This window comes from Bos grunniens, chromosome 3 (assembly GCF_055505025.1).
Source record: "Bos grunniens cultivar Pamir isolate PY7600 chromosome 3, Bosgru_T2T1.0, whole genome shotgun sequence".
NCBI lineage: Eukaryota > Metazoa > Chordata > Mammalia > Artiodactyla > Bovidae > Bos > Bos grunniens.
This window is the reverse complement of record NC_141167.1, coordinates 18,558,422-18,576,970: the sequence shown is the minus strand read 5'-3', so window position 1 is coordinate 18,576,970 and position 18,549 is coordinate 18,558,422. Positions and strand designations below refer to the sequence as shown.

General features: G+C 44.7%; 1 protein-coding gene and 1 pseudogene across 3 annotated transcripts; both read right to left on the bottom strand.

Moving 5' to 3' along the window:
* Positions 1-1,474: 1,474 nt before the first annotated feature.
* CFAP144 (cilia and flagella associated protein 144) lies at positions 1,475-9,926 on the bottom strand. 3 transcript variants are annotated; one of them, XM_086383301.1, is made up of 4 exons: positions 9,722-9,926; positions 6,653-6,712; positions 2,864-2,967; positions 1,475-1,804 (listed from the first exon to the last, which is right to left on the bottom strand). In XM_086383301.1, exons 1-4 carry the CDS (start codon positions 9,852-9,854, stop codon positions 1,694-1,696), a joined length of 408 nt encoding a protein of 135 aa, XP_086239427.1. In that variant the 5' UTR covers positions 9,855-9,926; the 3' UTR covers positions 1,475-1,693. The 3 variants fall into 3 exon arrangements, with proteins under 3 accessions (XP_086239427.1, XP_086239418.1, XP_086239437.1); XM_086383292.1 differs by having other exon boundaries at positions 1,475-1,672; XM_086383311.1 differs by having other exon boundaries at positions 1,475-1,672; positions 9,741-9,926.
* Positions 5,371-6,229, bottom strand: LOC147375151 (high mobility group protein B3 pseudogene; annotated as a pseudogene).
* Positions 9,927-18,549: the final 8,623 nt, after the last annotated feature.

The following is an 18,549-nucleotide window of genomic DNA, read 5'->3' as shown; positions in this document are numbered from 1 at the left end:
GTGCTGCGATTCATGGGGTCACAAAGAGTCGGACACGACTATGCGACTGAATTGAACTGAACCTGGAAGCTCCCTAAACCCTGCAGTCTAGGGGCTTTATGGAGATTTCACCATGTGGGCATTATTGATGAAATCATGGGCCATCAGTAATTAGTTCAATCTTGAGCTCCTCCTCCCTCCCCAGATTTTGGGTGGTGGGGCTGGAAGTTTTAAGTTTCTAACCAAGGTTTGGTGTTCCTGGGGAGCAGCCCCCATCCTGAAACTATTAAGAAGCTGCCAAGACTCACTTCATTAGAACAAAAGACCCTTCTACCACCTCTATCACTTAAATTTCAAAGGATTTAGGAGTTCTGTGTTAGGAACCATGACAAAGACCAAATCTCTTTCTATGATATCACAAGTCACCCCCTGGTCATTGACCATGGATTCCTTACAGCAGATGCACTGTAACAGTCATGAGATACTGGCACACTTCTAGATCCCCATGTAGTCACTAATAATTTATCTGGGCCATCCTTGGATGAAAATGTCCATCAGGGTGGGGCCACTCAGGACTGCAGCTTCCATTCAGTCTTGGCAATTTCAAAAACAGGAGTGACCTCAGCAGTATATGGCTTCACTCTTCAAGGTATAAGTCAGGAACAGCCAGATGGAAGATACACAGAGAGCAAGGTATTGGGCGGGTGTGGGGGAAGTGATGAGGTGTGGTGCACAGAATGTCCGTGCACTCCTTGGGTGAGTGACTCTCCCAGCACTTCTGTGTGTTCAGCTGCCTGGATGGTCCCTAGTTCTTTATTCCCAGAACCTTCAAATGGTACCATGTGCGGGTCTTTGGGGGGCAGTTCTTTAGAGCTGGCTCATTTTCCCAAAAAGAAGCCCTCTAGCTTCAAACCCAGGGTAAAAATGCAGCCTGGTGGGCGAGGGGTTCATCCCTCCTTTCACAGATGTTCATTGATTGTTTTCAGGCTCACACCTACTCCTAGCCCATGTCTTAGTGTCTCCAAGCCCTGGCCTTTGCCCATTCCTGCAAGAGTAAACCTCCAGTGTGGGAGCTGTTAAGCATCTGGCGCTGGGGTGTGTGACGGGACTCCCAGCAGACTCCCTCCCTCCTTCAGTTCCCTGCCTCACACCCATTCTGTCCAGAATCCTGACCCCTCTCCAGAGACCTGGGGGGACCGGGCTCTGTGCTCAGAGGTGTCCCACTCAGCTCACATTTTGTGGTTTCCTCCACCCTCTTCCACCAGCTTTCCATCTTCTAAGCACTGGCTTCAGTTTTCTTGGTTGCTAATGTTTCTCATTTATCTTTTAAAAAATCAATTTATTGTCTTTTATTGGGGTCTAGAAGGCAGAGGAGATATTGTATACATTTAGTTTGCCATCTTTAACTGGAATTCTCTCGCTGGTTTATAAGATTAAGGATGTGGACTGGTGCACTTGGGCAGAAGGGAGAAACGTGAGACTCTGGACACAGAAATAGATCAAGGCTTAAAAGTGTCTTTATTTACCCGGGCAGCACACGCTTTGGGCATTAATGACAAGGATTGCCAGGGCTGAGGGATTACTACTTGTGGCGATCGTCTTCTCCCAAGCTCCACATTTTAGCCTTGTACAGAGTGATGTCTTTGTAGACCCTGAAGTGGTTCAGCCTGCGGTCGTCACGTTGCGGGTTGACCTAGAGAGGAGCAGGCAGATGTCAGAAAGAAGCCTGTGGGGAAGGGGGAAGACCTTGTCTTGTAGGGACCTGGACTTGACTCAGGTCCCAGTCTCCTGATGTGTGGCCCCTGGTGCTTTTTCTTGCTAAACCCTGTTTGTGAAATGAAGATGACATAATCAGAATTAAAAGACAAGTGCGACAGGAAGTTCTTCAAGTCTATTCAAAATCCTGTGTTTCTTTCTTAGGAACAGAAGCCCTATATCATTTAGGGAGATCATACTTTGCCAACAAAGGTCTGTCTAATCAAGGCTATAGTTTTTCCAGTGGTTCATGTATGGATGTAAGAGTTGGACTATAAAGAAAGCTGAGCGCCAAAGAATTGATGCTTTTGAACTGTGGTGTTGGAGAAGACTCTTGAGAGTCCCTTGGACTGCAACCAGTCCATCCTAAAGGAAATCAGTCCTGGGTGTTCATTGGAAGGACTGATGTTGAAGCTGAAACTCCAATACTTTGGCCACCTTATGTGAAGAGCTGACTCATTTGAAAAGACCCTGATGCTGGGAAAGGTTGAGGGCAGGAGGAGAAGGGGATGACAGAGGAGGAGATGGTTAGATGGCATCACCAACTTGATGGACATGAATTTGAGTGAACTCCGGGAGTTGGTGATGGACAGGGAGGCCTGGTGTGCTGCGGTTCATGAGGTCGCAAAGATTCGGACACGACTGAGTGACTGAACTGAACTGAACTGATGCTAAAGACTGCATTTCCAGGCTCCTTGCACTTAGTGGTGCTTTTCCAATCAATGACACAAATATGTTACTAGCATTCACATTTTCCAGAGAAGGGGACAGAACTTGGAGATGTAGGTGACATGCCCGAGACCACTCTACTAACAGCTGGGAGAGCAAACTCAGGCCATCTGTCATCAGCAAGCTTTGTTTAATCCACACTTGGCAATATTCACTTTGTACCAGGCACTGTGTTCTAAGCACTGTCTTATCTAATCCTTGGAACAATTTTATGAGAGACATACTGGATTATCTCCATTGTACTAAGAGGAATCTTAGTCACAAAAGAGCTTAGTCACTTCCCAGGGTCACACAGCTATTACATGGTAGCCAGAAAAGTCCAGGCATCTGGCTCCAAACTCTGTTTCCTTAACCACCGCTGGATTACCCCTGATCTTCCAAGTAAAGGAGACCCACTTACCAAAGGCTCAGAATCCCATCCAATCTCTTGACCTTCAGTCTGTGTCTCTGGGTATTTCTTTCTGGGTCCCTGGGCAGCGTGGTGGATAAGATTTAGAAACCTGGCTGGGAGATGAGGCAGGGGTTACAAAGGAGTCAGGTTTGGGGACCAATGAGAGATGCTGTGCCCTTGACTCTGGCACATCCTCCTGGCAGGCAGAGCACCAGCCTCAGAGGCTTGCCTAGACAAGACACAGGCATCTGGTTCTTCCACGCATCTCTCAACAAACATCTGTTGAGAACAAACTCTGTGCCAGGCACTGTTTGGGCCCTGGAGGCAGAGCAGAGTGAGATAGACATGGTTCCTGGTCTCCTGGTAATGTAGACTGGGTGAGGGGGTCAGGGGATGCAATATACAAGTATAAAAACAAACCCGACATGTACTCACTGCTATATTTAAAGTGGGTAACCAACAAGGACCTACTGTATAGCACAGGGAACTCTGCTCAATGTCAGGTGACAGCCTGGGTGGGAGGGGAGTTTGGGGGATAATGGATACATGTATATGTGTGGCTGAGTTGCTCTGCTGTGCACCTGAAATACCACATTATTAATTGGTTATATTCCAATATAAAATGGAAAGTTAGAAATAAAAAGAAAAACAAACCGCGTAGAGGCAGGCAGTGATGGACACTGTGAAGACAGGAGTAGGCCGGGGGCAGGGGGAGGCAGGGCTGGCTACTTAGGATGACGAGGGGAGGCCTCTCTGGATGCCTTGCCGGTGCCAGCCCTGAGAGAGGCAGAGGAGGAGCACATCACAGGCAGAAAGAACAAAGGCCCTGGGGCATGAGCAAGTTTGGGCAATGAAGCTGCAGAAGAGACTGAGGAGCTGGACTATAAGAAGTGAGGTCAGATCCTTCTGGATTGAAATCAGCATGGCTGTCAACACCAGGTATATTTCTAACTCTACACCTTAAGGACTTAAGTAGATTTCATTTTCTACCTTATGCAGTCTCTGTTTGAGGGAGGTAGTCTGACAAGGGGAGGAAGCTGGCTTGTAGTCAGACATTCATGGCCCTTCTACTACTAGCTTGACAGGTGGTTTAACTTCTCTGGGCCTCACTTTGCTCATCTGTAAAATGGGAGGAAGATATCTACCTCAGCAAGATGTTCGAGAATGGAATTAAAAAATAAAGGACTGGGCACTGGGCCGATCTAATCCTGAATACAAGGCGGCTTGTAATGAAGTCCTTACCACCTGCTTTTTTCCTTATTGCTACAAGTCCCCAGCTGGTATACTTTGCTCTAGCCAGGCTGGTGTCTCCACTACAGATGGAAATCTCACTTCCTTGTTCTCTATCAGTCTATTTCCTTGTCTGTCTCCACGATGCTATGAAATCCTCACTCCTTCTGCCCACCCCCATTTCCCAACCCTTCCTCCATCAAACTCCACCCTAAGAAGGTAGAGGGGAAGGAGAAAAGCTTGTCAGCAGAGTTAGGCTTCCTATCAAGTATCTTCTTCTCCTATTCTTAAATGTGGCCCCACTTACCTGTATTATCACAGCCATGCCAAATACTCCCAGTTCTTGGCCATGCTGGTGTCTCATTTCTGTGCTTTCTCGTGTAACCAGAATGTCCTTCCACATTCTTCTGCACCTAACATACTCCACCTCACCTTCTCCAGGAGCAATTTCCAGAACTTTACTGTCTGAGGTGGGCACCTATTTCCCATGCTGCTGCCATCCCAATCTAGCTCTCTGTTTACCTGGGTATTTACATGTCTGTCTCTTTGCTTATGGTATGACATTCCCAGCCCCATTCTAGTGACTATCACCAGGTAATAATGAAAATAATATTAATAACATGTCCCGATCACTATGTACTAGATACTTTTTTTTTTTAACGTAATACTATTTAACTTCAAAAACATTTCAGCATTCTAAACATACAAAAAAACAAACAAAAAACAGAACGTTGCAGATTAAGTTTAGTATAGAAGGTTCTTGAACTTTCACTGGTGCTGTGGCTCTTGGCTTTGCTGACAAGAGTTCTACAGTTTTTTTTTTTTTTTTTTTTAAAACAGTTTAAAACTACCGCACTTCAACTACAAAGGATCCAAAACACTTCTCATGCCAGCTGACCCCTGCCCCCTTTTCCACAGCTAAGAATGGCAGCAGGATGCTATGTCACTATATACAAAAACAAGCCAACCTGAAGCTAAACGGATGCCCACTGCGGTGTTCACAGGTCCAGCCCCACAGTGCACACCCTGAGCCTGCCCCTCCAGAAGGCATCACCCGCACAGCCTCCACACCAAGCAAGGAGCTTGACGTCAAGAGTGTGCCTTGGTTGCTTCTTTTTACAAACTATAGATATGTACAGTTGAGAACTCGGGATTTCTAGCCAATGACCATAGAATTAACACACCACCTTACAGATTAAAAAAAAAAAAAGTGCGAGAAACATCTTTAAGCCTTGTCACACCAACAGCAAAGTGCACAGAGTGAGGAGAACATGAGACCTTTTCGTTTTAAAAATGTTTGGATATATGTACAACTTTGATACAGTTTCCAGGTGCTCCAGATACCCATGGCCACTTCCTGTAAACTGCTGGCAATTACTAGAGCACTTGGAGAGACTACGATACGATCATGATCCAATCGGGTAGTTAAACCTAACGAGGGCAACAGACACGTCTTGGATGAGAGGTGTGTCAATCACAGCGCTCCCTGCTCTAAGGTATTCACAAGGAGACAGATCAACAGCTTTTAAAATTTATCCTCCTCCTCCCCTTCTTCCTTCTCCTCCTCTTTGTCTTCCTTTTCCACTTTTTTCCAGGCAACTTTATCAGGACTTTTGGCGCCATCAACTTCCATTTAGACCTAGTCTGCGACATCCTTCTCATACTTCTCCTCCAGTTTTGCTGCCTGGTTGATGTATGGCTGCTTCTCCCTGACACTTAAGTTATTCCACATCTCGCCTAGCTTCCTTGCCACGTCTCTAATAGAGATGCCAGGGTTTATAGACTTGATCTTGGGGCAGAATTCAGAGCAGAATAGGAAAAATCCAGATGGTGGTCTCTTGGAGGCATTAGGGTCCCTCTTCTTCTTGCCTCCCTTAGCTGGTCCGTAATCCTTCATTTATCGATCATAGCACATTTTATCCACCTCTGCCATTTCATTGAATTTAGACTTCTCTTACCTCTCGGAGCATTTCTTGGAAAACACAGCAAATTTGACAGGGACCTCAAAATAGGGACAGGGTTTTTCTTATGTTCCTCTCTGCACGTCTGCACAAAGAAGACATAAGCAGTCATCTTGCCCTTTGATTTCTTGGGATCACGTTTAGCCATCTTGACTGTATTGTTTGCTAGTCTGGGCAGCGTGGGGCCCTAGATACTGTTTTAAACACTTGCAATATATTGTTTAATTCTCACAACATCTCTAAGAAATAGGTTCAGAAATGTTAAAAAAAAAAAAAAAGTGCCCAAAGTCACACAGTTAATGAATGGCAGAACCAGGATTTGAACTCAGTTAGTAGAACTCCAGAACCTGTGCTTGTTATCAGCTAAGTATTGGATGGATGAACAAATGTAATGTCAGGGCCATGAGGAGCATGTTTTTTGGTTTGACAGTTAATAAACTGGCAGTTTTGAAAATGCTGGTTTCTCGTGAGTTTTGTCAGTATGAGTTCAGCTTTCAGATGATCAAACAGAGGACTGAGGCCTGCCCTAAGGAACCACTACCCTGAGAGTCTCCCAGCCAGCTGCCTCGGTCTCTGTCTCAACATCATTCTCAAATCCTGGACTTACCATCTGCAGGTTCTTCCAGGTTATCATGCCAAGACATGGGCTTTCTGGCGATTGTGTGAACTGGAGAAAAACAGTATCATAGGTTTAAGTTAAAAAAGTTTCTCCCTGGCCTTTCTAAGACACTCCCTATGCTGGGTACCCATTTAGCATTTTTTGAGTGTCTGTCCAATGTCAGATATTACGCTGGGCACTAGGGCATAGGATCTACAAGGACCTCACAATCTGAGAGGCACTGTCCTGATGATGGCCACCAGCTATGTGTGGAGACTTGAATTTGAGTAATTTAAATTTAATACAATTAAAAATCAGTCCCACAGCTGCATTTCAAGTGATCAACAGCCACATATGGCTACTGGCTGCCATTCAGATCAGCACAGACAGAGAACATTTCCATTATCTCGGAATGGTCTCTTGGACAGACTGATCTATGGAGCTGCAGATGTATCAGGCAGCCAGACATAGTGATATATACCCAGGAGGCCATGTGGTACCAGGTGGAGGATGCACAGACATCTATTCAGCTCATAATTACTGATGCAGTGGAGGTAGGGCTGTGAACAAGACAGAGAAGGTCCCTGTTCTCCCCGAGCTTTCACTCTACTTGTGGTCATGCTCAATAAACAGATGTATAATATCAGGCAAATATAAGTAAGATGCGCAACCACATAGAGCACATTATATGGATAAACCCATGTTGATGGTGGGGCACAGTGTGGGTGATGTGTCTCTAAAGACAGACAGAGGAGCAGAGTCCTGAATAAACTTGCTGTGTGAGATACATGGGGAAGATCCAAGAGTGAGCTTGGTGAGTTAGAGAAATATCAAGAAGCAGAGTAATTCTGGTGGAGGGAGCTAGGTGGAATGGAGTAGTAAGTGAGCAGAGGCCAGAAGGAACCAGTGGTCTCCATGTGTTTTATCCTTATCTCCTACCAGTAAACAAAAACAAAAACTTCCACATGTGTATATTGATATAGTCTCTATGCACTATTGTCCTATATTAACAAAGCATCATTTCTTTCTTTATACATAAGTATAATGATAAGTAAAAATTCTAATATTTCCTCACTTAATCCCAATGGATCATATTAATCATGTGCCTGACGATTGTGAGCTGAGAGACCAAGCACCTTTCCTAGGAAGCCTGGACACTGCTGGAAGGGATTATGAAAATTGTTGAAATGGGCCAAGCTTAAACAGAATTGGATGTTAAGTGGTTTTCTTGAAATTAGTAGTTGGAGGATCCAGAGGAAAACCAGGTTATCATAAGCAAAATGAAGATATACATTTTCTGTACTCTCATCCCCCACCCCCAACCCCCAAAGGTAAGTATGTGAGGAGGTGGTTATGCTTAAATAAATGACTGTCCTAATTATTTCACTGTATAAATGTATATTTAAATGTCACATGGTATGCATTGGAGGAGGAAATGGCAACCCACCCCAGTATTCTTGCCTGGAGAATCCCAGGGATGGGGGAGCCTGGTGGGCTGCCTTCTACGGGGTTGCACAGAGTCTGACACGACTGAAGCGACTTAACAGCAGCAGCAGCAGCATACCTTAACTATATGCAAATCTTATTTTAAAATAATGACAATCCATTTCTTCTACACAGCTGGGCTGCAGTGGACTACAGCTAATCAGGTCCAGGACTGGGAGGTCTTTCCCATTGGAAAAGACCCTGATGCTAGGAAAGATTGAAGGCAGGAGGAGAAGGGGATGACAGAGGATAAGATGGTTGGATGGCATCCCTGACTCCACGGACATGAGTTTGAGCAAGCTCCAGGAGTTGGTGAAGGACAAGGAAGCCTGGTGTCGCAAAGAGTCGGACATGACTGAATGACAAACGACAAGGGCTGGAGGAGAATTCAGAAAGAAGAGAAAGTGAAGAGATGGGGGAATAGCATGGTGATTTAGGAATTCCACGCATTCAGATATGGTGGGACAGAAAAGAGCCTGTGCATGCTGCAGAATAGACACTAAAATGTTTATTAAAGGAACAGGGTGCGGGTAGAGGGGAGTTGGGATAAAGCTGAGTGAGCAGCAGAACCACATCCACAGGGGCCTTACGTTCTGATCAGGGTAAACCTCAGCTCAGAAGCTGTGGGGCCTCTGAGACAGCTCTCACCAGCCATGGTATAGGGGAGGGTTGGAGGGTTGGGCCTGGAGGGAGAAAGAGAGTTAGGAAAGCATCAGATCAATGCAGGCAGGAGTGAGGAGGGCCCTGCTGAGGCTTCGGAGGCCAGATGGAGAGAGGGCGGAGCTAAGTGAGGATTCGCAGTCTTGCGCGATGGCGTCTCCCATTGAGGCAGGAACGTGGGAACCGTCCTGTGAGAGAAACGCTAAGGAAAGGAACAGTACGGTGCCTACTGAGCTGTGTGGAGCGAGAGAGAGAGAGACTGCGGATGACTCCCAGGCTTCTAACTAGGGAGAGAAGAGTGGCTGTGGTGCCTTGTGCTTAAAACAAGATCTTCTGGAGTAGCCACAGGTGGGAGAGGGGTGCGGGATGAACCAGGGAAAGGGAGCTGGGAGGTGGTTGTGGACGTGGGTCTGGGTCTCCATTTGAGACTCAGTGGCCTTTAGAGGGAGCTGATGTTACAGGACCAGATGAAACTGGCCCAGGAATGTGCAAAGGGAGAAGAGTTGGGGTGGGGCCATTTAATTAGGGGGCATTTAACTAATTGGGCCTTGAGTCTGTGCCCCTTAAATTTTCTGAAGGTCCTCAGACAATATAAGAAGATGGAAAGAAATCCTTTAACTTATCAACAACAAACCAAAACACACGCAAAACACAAAACCCTGCAAAATATTTCAAAAGCAAATTTATAAAGAACCTTTCAAATTCGTTACAATAAAATATTTAATCAGGATGTGGATGCATTTTAATACATCTGTTTGACGTGATGGGGAATGAGACCCCCTCCCCAACCCCAAAGTCATAGTTCTGAAATGTTGAGAATAGGGGCGAGGTCAGAGGAGGTGTCTCTTACTGGGCTCCACCCTGCACCCCCTGCCCCGCACACCTGCCGGCTCCTTCCCTCTTTTCCTCCCTCCGTCTGGTAGCGCCCCTCACCCTTGCGGAGTGGATTCACGTGATACTGCGTGTAGAGTTTCTGGGTTCGTAGCTCTTTGAGGTACAGTTCCCGCAGGATCTGGTTCTGGTGGACCTCATCTGAGATCGCTTTCTCCTTCTGGTGTCCAGCCATGGCCTTGGCTCTGCTGTGTCCGGTCAGTACAGCGCCGCCTAACCTCGCCAGACGCTCACCAGGTGCTAGGCCAAAGGCTGTTTCCAGGCAACAGAGTCCCAAGCCGGCTCCAGGCAACCGGTCCTAGCTCACCCGCCTCCCTTAGACCTCGGTCCTGCTCGCCCATCCCCCAGCCCCAAATCTTAGAACGCCCTCTTTGGGCTCTCAACCCACCTCCCCCAGCTTCTCAGGACATATCTTAGCCTGGTTACAGAACCGCTGCCCGACACTTGCAGAAAACAGACTCGCCATGAAGTGACCAGTCAATCCTAGAGGAAATCAGTCCTGAGTATTCATTGGAAGGACTGATTCTGAAACTGAAACTCCAATCCTTTGGCCACCTGATGCCAGGAACTGACTCACTGGAAAAAACCCTGATGCTGGGAAAGATTGAAGGCAGGAGGAGAAGGGGATGACAGAGGATGAGATGGTTGGATGACATCACCGACTCAACAGACTTGAGTTTGAGGAAGCTCTGGGAGTTGATGGACAAGGAAGCCTGGCTGCTGCAGTCCATGGGGTTGCAAACAGCTGGACACAATGAGCGACTGAACTGAATGATAAAGTGACAGACCCAAGATGTAATGGGCTTAGGATTCAGCCTCACCTTGACTAGTCATTTCCTGAAAAATATTTTGGAAGGAGTAAGAAAACCTCTCTACATTAAAGCACATGTCCAAAATTGAGACCCTCTATGTTTATCTCTGCATATAAGTTAAATAAGCAGGGTGACAATATACAGCCTTGACGTACTCCTTTTCCTATTTGGAACCAGTCTGTTGTTCCATGTCCAGTTCTAACTGTTGCTTCCTGACCTGCATATAGGTTTCTCAAGAGGCAGGTCAGGTGGTCTGCTATTCCCATCTCTTTCAGAATTTTCCACAGTTTACTGTGATCCACACAGTCAAAGTCTTTGGCATAGTCAATAAAGCAGAAATATGTTTTTCTGGAACTCTCTTGCTTTTTCTATGATCCCGTGGATGTTGGCAATTTGATATCTGGTTCCTCTGCCTTTTCTAAAACCAGCTTGAACATCAGGAAGTTCACGGTTCATGTATTGCTGAAGCCTGGCTTAGAGAATTTTGAGCATTACTTTACTAGCATGTGAGATGAGTGCAATTGTGCAGTAGTTTGAGCATTCTTTGGCATTGCCTTTCTTTGGGATTGGAATGAAAACTGACCTTTTCCAGTCCTGTGGCCACTGCTGAGTTTTCCAAATTTGCTGGCATATTGAGTGCAGTGCATGATGCTTTCACAGCATCATCTTTCAGGATTTGAAATAGCTCAACTGGAATTCCATCACCTCCACTAGCTTTATTCATAGTGATGCTTTCTAAGGCCCAACTGACTTCACATTCCAGGATGTCTGGCTCTAGGTGAGTGATCACACCATCGTGATTATCTGGGTCGTGAAGATCTTTTTTGTACAGTTCTTCTGTGTATTCTTGCCACCTCTTCTTAACATCTGCTTCTGTTAGGTCCTTACCATTTCTGTCCTTTATCGAGCCCATCTTTGCATGAAATATTCCCTTGGTATCTCTGATTTTCTTGAAGAGATCTCTAGTCTTTCCCATTCTGTTGTTTTCCTCTATTTCTTTGCACTGATCCCTGATGAAGGCTTTCTTATCTCCCCTTGCTATTCTTTGGAACTCTGCATTCAAATGGGAATATCTTTCGTTTTCTCCTTTGCTTTTCACTTCTCTTCTTTTCACAGCTATTTGTAAGGCCTCCTCAGACAGCCATTTTGCTTTTTTGCATGTCTTTTCCATCAAGACAGGGTCTTGATCCTTGTCTCCTGTACAATGTCACGAACCTCCGTCCATAGTTCATCAGGCACTCTGTCTATCAGATCTAGTTCCTTAAATCTATTTCTCACTTGCACTGTATAATCATAAGGGATTTGATTTAGGTCATACCTGAATGGTCTAGTGGTTTTCCCTACTTTCTTCAATTTAAGTCTGAATTTGGCAATAAGGAGTTCATGATCTGAGCCACAGTCAGCTCCTGGTCAGACACGACTGAGCGACTGAACTAAACTGAACTGATGTTTATCTAAGAAACATGGAGAGGTTTCCCATGCATAAAGACATTCCTTCCCATATCACCCCTATGATAAATAACATAGACAGGATAACCCTTTCTTAACCCTAAAAGTAACTTAGGAACTTTACAGTTTATTTATTTAAATTTTTAAAGTTGTGGTAAAATACACATAGAATTTGCCATCTGAACCACTTTTAAGTATTGTAGTTCACCACTGTGAAGTATAGTCACACTGTGTGAAACTCATCTCCAGAAAGTTTTTATATCCATTAAACAACTCCCCATTGCCTCCCCCTTTAGCCCTTGGTGGCCACCATTTTACTTTTTCTATGAATTTTACTCCTTTAGATACCTTATTTAATACAGTTTATATTAAAAAAAAAAAGACTAAAAGTAGCCCTAGCATAAAGAAAGGAGCCACCCCTGGTTTTAGGAAGCACCTAAATGCTGACTCCAGAGACTGTGGTCTTCCCCCCAAGTACATTCCATCTATCCACTCATCCATCCCTCCTTCCAGAATGGTGTGTTCCCGGTAAATTTAGGTTTGGAGACACAGTGCTGAACATGACAGATGGGTGGACATGTCTGCAGTTTCCTAAGCCCAGCAAGCAACATCATGATCCTTGCTTTAGCTCCTGCTGCTCCATCTCCTTGGCCTGGAAGGCTCTTTTCCCTGTTGTCTGTCTGGGGAACAATCGCCTAATGTTTATAATGAGCTCACATGTAATCTTCTTTCAAAAACCTTTCTGGACTGTATAGCCCCTAGTCCAATTTTTCTTCGAGCCATGCTCAACTTCAACTCTGTAGTTCTAGAATACTAAACTTATTTTATAGATCTAAGTTACTAGAGAACAAGAAATGTGTCTGGCCATCTCTGAATTACCAGTACCTGGCACAGTATGTACAGGTGCAGGCTTTTGGTAAATTTTTGCTGGCTGACCGGATGTCCAACCAGATGGCACTGTGATTTTCTTCTGCTTACACCATTATATAAACCTTTACATCATGCTGAAATGCAAACAGATTTCATTGTACCTGGCTGAGTTGGAGAAGAACCTCTGTTACTTGTCACTGTGATTCATGCCTGGGTTCCTTTTTCTATCAAGAGTCTAACAACTTCCTGAGGTCTTCAGTTCAGGTCAGTTCAGTCGCTCAGTCGTGTCTGACTCTTTGTGACCCCATGGACTGCAGCACGCCAGGCTTCCCTGGTCATCACCAACTCCCAGAGCTTGCTCAAACTCATGTCCTTCGAGTCGGTGATGCCATCTAACCACCTCATCCTCAGTCATCTGCCGGGGACCAGCCCCGGTGGATCCAGGGTATTCGAAGCGGGGACGGCGTCGGCGAGGATCAGGAAACAACTGCTTAATTAAACGTTAATTAAGGATATAAAGAGTAATAGAATGAGGATAGCTCAGTGAAGAAATTCAGTGGAGAAAAGAGGCTGAATAATTCAGCCAGAAGGTAAGAGAAAGAACGACATGGTGAGACCAAGTTTCGGTGAACAAGGCCCGCACTTTATTTTCCAAAGTAGTTTTTATACCTTAAGTTATGCATAGAGGATAATGGGGGAAGGGGTAGAGTCAAGCAGCAAGCCAGGCTTTCTTCCTGCAAACTTATCATATGCAAAAGTTTAGGTGATTTGCATCATCTTCTGGCCCGGAGGCCTTTTCCTCTAAAGGTGATTATTCTAAAGTCAGGCGCCAGCCTCCAAAAAGCATTAGATAAAGTTGCATTCCTACAGAGCAAAGGTGTGGTGGGCTATAACAAGAAAAAGAATTAATTCAAGGGTCCCAGGTTACAAACATTAAAGCTACTATTTACACCAATTATATTAATCAATCCACTGCCAGGGACACAGCAGGTAAGGGATATGGAGACTTAGCAGCAAACATTGGCCCAACAAGTGAGAATCCCTTCACCAATACAATTTCTAATCAATCTTTTAACTGCTCAAAGGAATCTGTATTTAGACAGTTTAGAACATCTCATGCCTCTCACAGTTTGGAGGCTCTGAGCAATCACATGTGGCCGGAAAAACCTATTCAGGCAGGCTAGAGGACTTCCAAGGGAGTTTGTAGGTTGAAACACTGTCACACCCAGGAATTATTAACTGGAGCTGTAAGCTAACTCTTTTTTCAGAGAGGTAGTGGGGGACAGCCCCCCGTAAAGTCAGAGGTGTAGGTGAAAGCACAAAGCAGAAAGTAGGCAGACTCTGGTTTTGGGGGTAGATTGCTCGAGAATTTCCAGGGAGACTCCTGAGGCTTGATCCCGCCTTTGCATATGTCAAGCCTCCTTCCTCATGACCTTTGCCACGGGCGGAGCTCGCTCCCCACAGTCATCCCCTTCTCCTCCTGCCTTCAATCTTTCCCAGCATCAGGGTCTTTTCCAATGAGTCAGCTCTTCACATCAGGTGGCCAAAGGATTGGAGTTTCAGCTTCAGCATCAGCCCTTCCAATGAATATTCAGGATTGATTTCCTGAATATTGACTGGTATTTAGTATTGACTGGTTTGATCTCCTTGCAGTCCAAGGGACTCTGAAGAGTCTTCTCCAACACCACAGTTCAAAAGCATTAATTCTTCGGCACTCAGCTTTCTTTACAGTCCAACTCTCACATCCATATGTGACTACTGGAAAAACCAGAGCTTTGACTAGATGGACCTTTGTTGGCAAAGTAACGTCTCTGTTTTTTAATATGCTGTCTAGGTTGGTCATAGCTTTTCTTCCAAGGAGCAAGCATCTTTTAATTTCATGGCTGCAGTCACCATATGCAGTGATTTTGGAGCTCAGAAAAATAGTCTGTCACTGTTTCCATTGTTTCCTCATCTATTTACTATGAAGTGATAGGACCGGATGCCATAATCTTAGTTTTCTGAATGTTGAGTTTTAAGCCAGCTTTTCACTCTCTTTCACTTTCATCAAGAAACTCTTTAGTTCCTCTCTTCACTTTCTGCCATAAGGGTGGTATCATCTGTGTATCTGATGTATATTTCTCCCAGCAATCTTGATTCTAGCTTGTGCTTCATCCAACCTGACATTTAGCATGATGTACTCTGAATATAAGTTAAATAAGCAGGGTGACAATATACACCCTTGACATACTCCTTTCCCAGTTTGGAACCAGTCTGTTTTTGTTAGGATTTTTATTGGTGTCTAAAGAGTATTGATAAAATTACAATGAAGGCAAAACACAGATAATAGTAAGATAACCAGAGTCTGCTCATGGCTAAAAGCATCATCATAGAAAAGGACTTCTGCAAAGAACTGAACTTACTTTCAAGCTGAATATTGTTTGGCCATCATCTTGAATTCACTAGATCCACCAGGTTAAGCCTTCTGGGAATCCACAATCCTGGCAATTCTGAACTGTATCAGGTCTGTCCCGGTAGTAGAGAAATAATCTCTCCAGGATAAGATCTGTGAGTCAGCAGGTCTGGTTCAGATTGGCTGGAGTGTTGGTGAGGACCAGAGTCCAAAGGACTAAAAGAAGGGGCAGTAGGGGGAGTAGGGGCACAGATAAAGGAGTAACAGGAAAGGGGAGCAAGACGAACAGGGTGGTAAGCAGTTGATATGAAAGAGACAGGGAAAGAGTTGGGCGTGGATGTCATTAAGGTGGGGTGGCAGGAAGGGGTGACGCTAGTCAGAGGAGGGAGATGGGTAGGCCTGAAGTGTGAAGGGGGTGGATGGGGCTGCGCAGTAGGCTGAGGGCTAAAAGACTGAGGAGACAGGGAGGAAGGAGCTTTGGGTAATGAGAGCAAGAAGGAACAGAAAGAGGAGGTGGAAGCTGAGCGTGAGATGGGGAAACTGGAGGTAGAAAAAATGACAAATGACTGCTTTCTTGTCATTGTTTCAATGGCATATTTCTAGTTATTCATCTTGTGAAAATAAACTGGCAGAAGCTCACACCTGCTCCAGAACCTATCTGATACACTACCACTGGCACCACCCCATGTCGGAATGCCCATTATGAAGCGTACACACTCCTCCCTTTGGAGCCAATAAGAAGAGTTCACCAACCAGAGCAATGGTCTCAGTTTCTAGGTTGAAGAGTGGTTATGGGAAATGGCAAAGAGGATAAATGGAGTTATAATATTAGCCCCTGTTTCTTGGGATAACGTACAGTTTTGCCCCTCAGTAGGCAGAGATTGATCCAAGGGCTAGGATAGACTTGGGAGTTGGGAGAATGGATCTAAAGCAGAAATGGTCAAAGTGGGGGAGACGTCAATGCCCCCATGTATTTAACTTACTACATTTTACAAAGCCTTCTCACATCATTTATATCACTCCGTGAAGATGACATAATCAGAGTAGGTGACAAAGCAGGTATAAACTAGAATATGGGGCAAACGTCACGAGGTAGGGGGCATGCAGGAGGGAGCACGGAATGACACAGAATACTGACAGTCAGCATGACCCCTTCCCATGTTTCAGGACAGAATCTTGTAGGGGTGCTTTCAAGCAGAACTTTACAATATAGCTTGCCTCTTGGTCCTTGTAGTTCCTTGGTGTTTTGCCTGACCCTCATATGGAATCAGAGACACAGGGGCAAAGCTGACAGGATGACTGCCCAGTCCTGAGTGCCTAATGACTAGGTTTGGACTTTCCTGTTCACTGCCCAAGGCACCTAAATCAGGTGATTTAGGAGGCTGCTGCAACTCCCATTTCATCTGTCTGATTTAGCAGTTCTCTCTACTTAGCAGTCCTGGTTTCTCTGATCACCGTCCAGATCATAATTCCATTTGGTCACCTATTCTCTTTTATAACACTGTATTCTGATTGTTCACTCTGACCCAATACCCTTGCCTCCCATGTTTCACACAACTTTTCATTGTCCTCTCTGGAAATCTAACTACAGGACTGGGAAACTTCCCTATTTCCTCCACTGTTTCTTCATTGTTCGCATCTGCCAGCTTTAACTGACACCTGGATCTCCCTTGAGGACATTGTTTCCCTTGTATATCTCTTAGGTAGAGATGGCTCATTCTCTCAGACTCTTAAGATGCTTCAGGGTGGGAATGAGGTGTATTCTCCTTGTTCCTTTTGACTCCTTCTAAACCATTATTCCTCTCTTCCAATTAGAACATCCCTTGCTCTTTAGAAACTGGTGCTACCCAGCAGCATTTCCCTGGTACTTTCACCTTCAGATCTCCTGGATACTCTTTTTCTATGAAAATTTTGTACTTGTTGTAAAGTCAGTTTTGAGTCCATCGTCCTTAAGGACTCTAGTGTCTATGTAGATGACCCCACTCAAAGCTCTGGCCTCTCTTTCTTTTGATTTCTTTATCATTAAAGTTCATAACCAACACTCTACTTTCAGCCACCCGTGGTCATACCTGATCTTTTGCATTACTCAAGAATTATCTGGGGACTCTCCTGGTGGTCCAGTGGTTAAGAATCCACCGTCCAATGCAGGAGACATGAGTTTGATTCCTGGTCAAGGAACTGAGATCCCACATGCTGCAGGACAACTAAGCCTGTGTGCTGCAACTCCTGAGGAGGTGGGCCTCCAAATACAGAGGCCGCGTGCTCTGGAGCCTGGCTGCCACCACGAGAGAGAAGCCTGCACACCTCCTCAACAAAGGTCCCCATGTTGCAACTAAGACCAAACACAGCCAAAAATAAATAAATATTTTTTTAAAAAGTAAACAATTATCCCACTTTTGAAATCACTTGTTCGGACATTGTATTCTCTGACACTGCTTCCTGCTCTTACATTGTAATCATTCCATTTTTCCCACTTCCCTGGGGCCAGTGATTCACTGACTCTTACTTTGTTTTAATCTGTGAACTCTGATTTCCCTGATTTTATTTCTCTCCTTACCCACTTCAGAATCTATGATTCAAAATGTCAATGACTTTCTTACCCTAGTTCTAAACTCTCCTGCCAGAATATCTTTTTATTGCATTTTCTTGAGTGGGGTACCCCTACCTGAGTGATTCCAACTATTTGACTTGCTTGTGTTGCTGAATGCTACTGGAAAAAATTTTTATACAACCTGGAATATTGGTACTAAATTAATAGTCTGACTTCAACTGTATGCTAAACAATATCCACAAAAACCAATACCCATGAGAATGTTCATGTTGAGAATGTTTACTTATTAGAGTAAACAAATGGAAAACAGAACATATAAGTATAAATAAGGATTTAAATAAATTATACCACAGTCACACCATGGGGTATGAAAAGGAAATATCCAGAGGCAAAAAATAAAGAGATGTAAATACTTTAGGTGTTAGTATGGCAGTCTAAAATAGAATGGGTGGTGGAATAGTGAATTTTGAGAAGTACTAGGGCCTTGGTAACACCTATCTGGGTGGAACTAAAAAATCTATTTACATCACAGGGAAATGATAAGGTGTCTGACTGGCATCTTAGTGTTAAAAAGTTTCTCTTGAGATATTAAAATCCCACGTCTACTTCTTGCACTGGTTTTGAGTCCAGAATTTAAACTACATTATGTAGAAACCTATAGCCAATAATTACATTAGTGGCAGGTCAACATTACCTCCAAGGTATTAGGAAGCTGCAAAGCTTTTCACTCTGTAGGAACACTACAGGCTGCTGTAGTGTGGTCTGTAACTCAGGCCGCAAGTTCTCCCAATAGGAA

Excerpts from the sequence above, each read along its gene's own strand:
- CFAP144 (XM_086383301.1), bottom strand. The coding sequence starts at position 9,854 with ATGGCTGGACACCAGAAGGAGAAAGCGATCTCAGATGAGGTCCACCAG. Across the intron at positions 2,968-6,652 it reads CCTGGAAGAACCTGCAGATG|CCAGGTTTCTAAATCTTATC; the intron begins GTAAGTCCAGGA and ends CTCATCTCCCAG. Across the intron at positions 1,805-2,863 it reads GATGGGATTCTGAGCCTTTG|GGTTTAGCAAGAAAAAGCAC; the intron begins GTAAGTGGGTCT and ends TTTCACAAACAG.